The sequence below is a fragment of the Abrus precatorius genome, unplaced genomic scaffold (assembly GCF_003935025.1).
Source record: "Abrus precatorius isolate BTA unplaced genomic scaffold, Abrus_2018 Scaffold3, whole genome shotgun sequence".
Lineage (NCBI taxonomy): Eukaryota > Viridiplantae > Streptophyta > Magnoliopsida > Fabales > Fabaceae > Abrus > Abrus precatorius.
Genome location: NW_020874373.1, coordinates 13052355 through 13060581, shown reverse-complemented (window position 1 = coordinate 13060581; position 8227 = coordinate 13052355). Strand labels below are relative to the sequence as shown.

Here is an 8227-nt window from a genome sequence, read left to right as displayed (position 1 = left end):
AAATTTTTTATCCATCGATCACATTAAAATCGGGTTTAATTGGATGACACTAGAGTTGTCTCTGTTGTGGACGCTACTAAAATCGTCTTAAAATGGACGACATAAGTTCCTAGAACGACACGTATCGACATTTTATGAGTGTCGACTACTAATAAGACGACACTCTCATAGTTGGCCACGTCATCACGTGTGTTGTCCCTGTTCTGAACGATTTTGCTGCCACATCACCCGTCCACCCAAGAATTTGTTTGCATGCAAACCTATTTTGATAATTTGTTTTAAGAATAACCCCAAAAGGGCAAAAAAATCCGATTTTTTGCACTATACTGGTATTAATCATAGATTTTGTGGTTGGATGTCCCCTAACTTTAGTCTTTGTATTATTTGAACTCTTATTAGCTTGGATATTTAATTAATTGAGCTTACAATTAATAAAATAACAATAATTTATCATAATTCTCATGTAACTGAAGTTAAAAACTGTAAATATTCAGCAACTCAAATAAAAATTAAAAAAATTAATTAATTTTTAAATTAATTAAGAATTAATTCATGTTACAAATAAATAGTTCTAAAAAAAATATTAAATATATGTTAAAATATAGCTTAACTGTGACTTTATCACTGATAATAATCTTTGAAACCTTTTTAGTTTCAAAATAGATGGTTAAAAAATTGCTTATTTATTTTTTTAGATGATATCATTATAATATCAAAGGATTGTAATAATCAAGTCCACCTCATTAATGACATTTTAAGTAGTTTTAGTAGGATGTCTAATTAAATAATTAACTATGAAAAATATAAATTTTTCTATTCTGAAGACTGTATACTAAAACTATAAGTGTCAAATTTGTGCCACTTAACTATGTCGAACCTAAATGATTTAAGAACTTGTTTTTGAATTACAATAATGATTTTTAGATTTAGAGTAGACTTTGACTAATGAGAATAAGTATATAAGAGATTTAACAAATGATAATCTCTATTTTACATGTAATAATGCCCTGTAATCAATCATGCATGCCATCAGAAGTTGTGACTAGTTAGTTGTGTTTGGAATTCTTGTATTAATTCTAATAATTATTTTTTGAAGTATTAGTTTGTCTTACTCACTTACTGGTAAGGATCAACGATCAACGGGGATGGTAATAATTAATGTATCATTTTCTCTTGCAGGTTGTTATGATAAGATAGATGTAATATAATATTTAAGGATACACCTAACATTAAGATTAAACCTCTATAGTTTCATTAATCTTATAAAAAAATTTCATTATGATGAAAGTTCTTATTCTTCACGTGCAAGTCTTCATTGGTTGGACTTTTCCTCTGGATAGACTCATAAAATTAACATTGACGGCCATAGGAAGCAAAGTTTTGACATGTTACCTTGATATTGCTATAAATAACTTGAGAATTTTGGTGGCTGCCTTTATAGAAAATATGAAGTTATTGCTAAGATGTAGGAAGTTTGGTATAGCTTACAAATAGTTAGACAAATCAATTGGAAATTTTTCCATCATCAAGTATATTTGATTCTAGGTTTGTTTTTTATTTAATCCAATAAAGTAGAGTCTCATTATTCATCTATGATTAAGGTTGTCAAAGCAAAAAAAAACTACTTAGAGGCATAAAAAACTCTAACATACCTATAAGAAAATGCAATGTTTTAACTTATCATCTTTTTCAATTGAGCCATAATATTAGATTTGAAATTGGTTGTACATAATTCCCCTCTGTCTTTTTTTTTTTTTCCTTTTGTTAAAAGAGTTTTTCATGGTGCATTTTTTTTATTAGTTAAAATGTATCAACTTTATTTCTTTTTAGGACAAAAGATTTTACTTTTTGTTATGAATAAACACTCACTTATATTTATATTATGATTCTTTATTTTAAGAGCTATGGTAAAATTAAATAATACTCACAAGTATCATAAATGAAATTATGATCACTAAAGTCAAATATTAAATATAATTTTATTTTGATTAAACTAAACATTTAGTTATATAGATGACTCACATTTATATAATAATCACTGTAATTAAAAAAAGTTAAATTTTAGTCTATATACAAAAATTTTGTTATATTTTGATTCATGACAATAATAATAAAAGAGATTATATCATAACAAAATATTTATATAGAAAATAAAATATTAGTTGTCTTAAATATAAGGACTAAAATTTTTTTTTTAAATATAAAGATTAATTTGTAAACATGTTAAATTTATGAAAATATGTGTTTTAACGAATTATAATTTTAAAGAAGTTGTATAATTTGAATTTAAATATCTTAATTAAGTTTTTGTGTAATTTTTGTAAGGACTGAATACTTAATTAAGTCTATATTTTTTTTATATAATATATCAATTTTTATAAATATATTTAAAAAACACTTTTTTTCATATAAAAAATGAAATATTTATTGTATTTGATATGTAAAATTATATTATTGTTCAAAATTTTAGAGGATCAACTTTATAACATAAATAAATTTATAAATTTTTTATCATAATATAAATAAACAATTCTTATTATATCAACTCAAAATCTCATTAGTTGGTCTTTTTATTATTTTCTCTTAGATAAAAAATATTTAGACATATTTAGACATATCTAGATATTTTTTGAACTGTGATAAAAATATTCATCACATGTGAATTATTCTTAACAATTTATTAATTATAATTAATTTTTTATTGATTTATATATTTACCAAATCAATGATATTAAATCATAAATGACATTTGACTTAATATATGAGTGTTTAGTATTTCTAAAAAGTATTTAGTATAATACTTGTAAACTTCAAATAATATTTTATACTCTTTTAAAATTAATGGATATATTTTTTCTAATATCTTAAAAATTATAAAATATTTATGTTTATTTTAAATAGACTATCGAACCTCATAAAATCTATTATAAATATTTAATATATAATCAGTAGTAGTAATAATTATTTTACGCCAGAATACATAAAATGTCTTATCATAATAACGCCGAGAGAATACATAATATAGAAACTAGTTGCTCAACAAAATAACTAGTTAAATTAGTAATAAATAAATAAATAAATTTTCATATCTAAAAGTTTAAAAAATAAATTTTCAATAAAAATACAATATTTTAAGAATTATTTTAATGAATTTAAAAGGTATCATTTTAAAAAATCGTTAAATCTAAACACACGCAAGAAACAATTTACTACGTATAGTGGAACATTTAATTATATTTATTTTAAACTTTTAATAACAAATATAAAATATTTAAATGATCACGGTATAATTGTGTGATTAATCTGCTATAGAGACCTAAATTTAAGTTTTTTGTTTAAATTTTATTAAAAGGTTTATCAACATTTTTATTTTATTTCATATTTAATAATTAATAAGTACATATTTTTTATAAGAATTTATTTAATTTCATTATTTATTTAAAAATATATTTTTCAAGTGTATTTATAAACTAAATATAGTTCTTTTGATAAATATTAAATTTTTTTCCCGTGGAATGAAAGGGGTTCTATGCCGGCACTGAGTTACTGGATTGAGTGCAGCGTTTCGTTTACATTGCATATCCACTCACAGCTGAGGATAGAAAATATAAACCCAAAACTCTTGGGATTTCGCCCCTTTTAACATTGCTGTTTTCTGTGCTTGTCCTCCGACTAGTACAAATCGAAATCGAACCATAGCACAGTGCTCGCTTCTTCCTCCTGCTTTGTCTTCTCGACCTCCTACTTTCGTTTTCTGGTGGGAATCACCATTTCCGGCGAGGTTCCGGTCATCTTCCTCATCTCCGGCGAAACTCAAGCAATTTCCGATGTGACCCAGACTTCGTCCGGCGAGACCATCTGCGTTAGAGCATTTTTTTTCCGGTGAATGACTGCTCTATTTTCTAAATAAATAAATAAATAATATTGCAAATATCTATTCATTCCCCCTAATGAGTATCATTAGAAAAGTTCTATGAAGAATTGAGAATGCATTTCTGAGATTCGTGGTGTCTAGTTTAGGAGATATATTTTACATATATTAGCATGGTCACTAGAGTTTGGATCAAGACTCAATAATTGTCAATCTCACTCCTTTGTCTTTCCTGACATTTGCTCTCAATCTATAGGTATTCGTATCTGAATAAATTGGTTACACTTCGGGGAGCATAAGGTGCAGCTTTTCTGCTTGTACTTGATGAGTTGGGATATTTTCATTGGTCCCCAAATCCACTGACTATTGCCAATTTGTATAAATTATTAACAAATTACCAATTTGGAATGAACCTGTTGTCAAGCTTCAGACACAGGGTCTTCCCACCAACTGTCTCACCCTTTGTCCTCTTCACCCAAAGGAGATGGAAGAAACCTACGGTCTCAGCGCAGACCCGTTTGGAGGACAGGGTAAGGGACCCCTACCTTGACAAGTTCATGACCCACCTTAAAAAACTCAAACTTGTTCTCGAAATCCACCACCTCATGTCAAAACGCAAGCGTGGTGCTTTTGTGTCCCTTCAGCTCATGTCCCGTTGGAGAAACATTTTAGGACTCAATGTACCTATTGGTTCCTTTGTCCACAAATACCCTCACGTTTTTGAGGTGTTTGCGCACCCTCTCAGGAGGAACACGTGTTGTAGGATTACAAGGAAGGTGAAAGAGTTGATCTTGCTGGAAGGGGTTGCTGTGAAGCAGCAGGAGCTGGAGGCTGTGAAGAGCGTCAAGAAGTTGCTAATGATGTCTGTGAATGGCACCCTTCATGTACATGCTTTGAGGTTGATCAGAAGGGAACTGGGTCTTCCTGAGGATTTCAGAGACTCCATTCTTGGCAAGTATAGTGGGGAATTCAGATTGATTGATTTGGAGGTTGTGGCACTGGTGGGTATAGATGATGACTTGGGAGTGGCTCAGGTTGAGAAATGGAGGGAGAAAGAGTATACAGAGAAGTGGTTGAGTGAGTTTGAGACCAAGTTTGCGTTTCCCATCAATTTCCCAACAGGGTTTAAGATTGAGAGAGGCTTCAGAGACAAGTTGAAGAATTGGCAAAGGCTTCCCTATACAAAGCCTTATGAGAGGAAAGAGGTCATTCAGGTTCGAACGTGTGGCGGGATTGAGCGCTATGAGAAGAGGGCTGTTGCTGTTCTTCATGAGCTGTTGAGCCTGACTATGGAGAAAATGGTTGAGGTTGATCACCTGGCTCATTTTCGGAGGGACTTTGCGATTGAAGTTAATGTACGTGAACTATTGTTAAGGCACCCTGGAATATTCTACATATCTACTAAAGGGAAAACTCTAACTGTTTTTCTTAGGGAAGCATATAGGAAAGGGAGTTTGGTTGAGCCTAATCCTGTGTATACAGCTCGAAGGAATATGTCAGACCTAGTATTGTTAGGACGTAGGAAAACGAAACAGTTGTTAGCTTGTGATAAAGTTAAGGAAGAGAAAAATATTGTAGTCCATGAAATATATGAGGAAGGTAAACGACAAGGAGATTGGGTGATTCCTTTCCTGGAGAATTGTGAGGAGAATAGATCCCCATGATATTGTGAGGATGGCAGAGAGCATATTTGAAGAAATTATGAACACAGTTTTGGGCTTATTGAGTTGATTGGCTTCTACTTTTAGTCTCCTGTGCAATGTTTCATTTGTATTCTATTGATATCACTTGTCATGTGGTGGCTAGATGAGACAGACTTCACTGGTGGACAAATCATGATTAAAATTTCAAATTGTGGATGATCTAGTGCAAGAGCACTAGAGCCTTATATCTTTAGGGAGGTTCTTGCAGAAGAGGATTACAACATCTGGAAGAACAAGTGTGAATGACAATCTTCTCAAGAAGTGAGGGAGTGACTTCAGACTTTTTACCACTTCATTGTAGAATAGGGTATGCATAATGCATCCTCAATTGCAATATCTTTACCCATTGATTTGTTTTTGGTTGCAATTTCTAATAACTCAAACTTGTTTAACCAAACGATATAATGATGTATAGTTTTGTCTTTGTTTGTTGTTTGTATTAATAGGCGAATTACAGCATTACACTATCATTGAGGAATAATGTAGCCTTATGTTTTTCTCTTCCTGATTTATCTATTGGACTAGATTTTGATCAGTTCTTTGAACATTTTATTAAGCTCATGGTTAGAGTTTGAGTCACCAACGAAATTGTTATCATTTGGCCATTCTCCCCACTTGTTCATTAAATTTGTTGCATTTCTATTCCTAATTTCTTGCTAACCATAATTATTCCATCCTTTTTTAATTCAAATGACTGACTGAAAGTGGATGCTAAATGGATGAAAAACCTATATTTCCTTCTTGTTTGCATTTTGGCCGAAGACTAATTCATTCTAAAGCTGATAAATATTAAAGTACTTTAACAGTGTAGACATTAAGAGATGTTATATGTTGAAAGACTTTTAACATTATAGGCATCAATATTAGACTGTTCTGGGCCATTCTTAAGTGACTTTGTTGCTTCAAGTAAACTTATGCATGAGTGAAATCACTTTTTACACATTACAGTACTTATGATTTTAAAGTATTTCAACAATAATGTTGATGTCAATTGTACTTCCTACAGTATAAATATTTAATTCTTAATTATGTCTCCAACTGCAAACTTTCAACTACAACGGCCTTTTGTTCCCTAATGTTGAACATTGCTTCAAATATTATGCAGATGAAAATTTAAGGGCAAATTTAACATGTCAGTATGGAATTTCAGAATTTTCATGGTGTCATCTGTGAGTTGGTTAGGTCAGTGCTCTGAGCCTTTTTTGTTTTGAGGTATTTTGAACTCAGGTTTATTGTTAAGTGGTCTTATGGTTATGTTATCATGTTAACTTATCTGTTTGTTGAGGCATTTGCTCTAGTGGCTTTGCCTAAAGCATGGGTATGAAATTCTCCTTGTTTAGACCTATACTAAATTTTGTTTTTTAAATGGTGCATTTACTGGTAACATATTGTATATCCTCAAGGTTATTTTTAAGAACTATTTGGGCGTCACAGACTTATTTAAATTGTATAATGGATGGGAGGAACTGAGGAAGCATTAATTAATCTCAATACCTGTTATTAAGGAGTCAAGTTTTGTATTTTATTAGTGAATTATTAAGTGCTATGTCTTAGCCAGATACTGCTTCACTGTAAACTTTTTAAAACATTTTTATACACGAACAATTATTGTTGGTTTTTATATAAAGAATGTTGAAATTAGTGAATTCTTGATCTCTGAATTCTGAATAAGTTGACTAACCCATAAGTGAAGTTGATAGAAACTGTAGGCTACATAACCTAAAATGCTTGATAGGGTGTCAATGTCCAAACAGCTTAGGTTTGTTTAAGCATTTTCAGGGAGTGAAGATAATCAAGAATGGATAATTTGGATTTTTTAAAACATTCCGGATATGATGTTGATATGTTGATTTAGACTTGTGACTGGATCCTATATGTAAGCACACATGAAAGATCTGAATCAGCTGATAATCTGACTATGCTCCCCTCTCCTTTCTTCTGCATGCTGTGTTTGGCTGTTAAAATCTCCTATGAAACTTTAGCAGTTCGATGTCCTTCTGTGCTTGTGAAGTCTTTAGATATTCCATTAAACTCTGAATTAAATAGTTGGCTGGCTGTACAGTGGTTTTTGACATAAGAATGATGATTTTTTGGTCTGGCAAGAGATCATCCAACCAGAATATTGAGTTGATGAATGGTCTGAATTTCATTATGTCAGTTGAACTGGGAAGTAAATTTTAAGTAGTTAATTGCTGTTGTATATGGATTTACTTTGGAAAAGAGAGTATTTTCTGATTGATTTTGTCATCTTTCAGTTGGACTCTTTAAAAGGTGGCAAGTGGAGCAATGGGAGTTGAGAGGACCAAGGAAGAAGCATTAGAGCGGCAAAGAATGTTTGCAAAGACGTGGGCTAGAATGAATGGTGGGGCCATTGCTCCCAAGCAGCCAGATGCTGACCAAAGTATAGCTCACCTTAGGACCTTTATCTGCTGCTTGTGCTTCTAGTTAGCTTGATACTGTACAATAAAGTGATTCCATTTTACCATGCTGGGAGCTATGTTTCACTATGTATGATAGTTAATAGGATAGAAACAGTGAGAAATGGTGCAATGCAGGGGCTATTGACTAGAGAATAATGGAATTTTCAGAGTGAGAGTCTTTGTTACTTTCCTTATGATTATTATGGTTATGTTTTTGTTACTATCCTTGGGCT

General features: G+C 31.1%; 1 protein-coding gene across 2 annotated transcripts; it reads left to right on the top strand.

Moving 5' to 3' along the window:
* Positions 1-3529: 3529 nt before the first annotated feature.
* LOC113861595 (protein ROOT PRIMORDIUM DEFECTIVE 1) lies at positions 3530-8225 on the top strand. Of its 2 annotated transcripts, XR_003504268.1 has the most exons (3): positions 3548-3882; positions 4128-5881; positions 7830-8225. XR_003504268.1 is itself a non-coding variant. In XM_027494520.1 (2 exons), the coding sequence occupies exon 2, from the start codon at positions 4279-4281 to the stop codon at positions 5533-5535; it is 1257 nt and encodes a 418-aa protein (XP_027350321.1). In that variant the 5' UTR covers positions 3530-3882; positions 4128-4278; the 3' UTR covers positions 5536-6180. The 2 variants fall into 2 exon arrangements, 1 of the variants encoding a protein (XP_027350321.1); XM_027494520.1 differs by lacking the exon at positions 7830-8225 and having other exon boundaries at positions 3530-3882; positions 4128-6180.
* Positions 8226-8227: the final 2 nt, after the last annotated feature.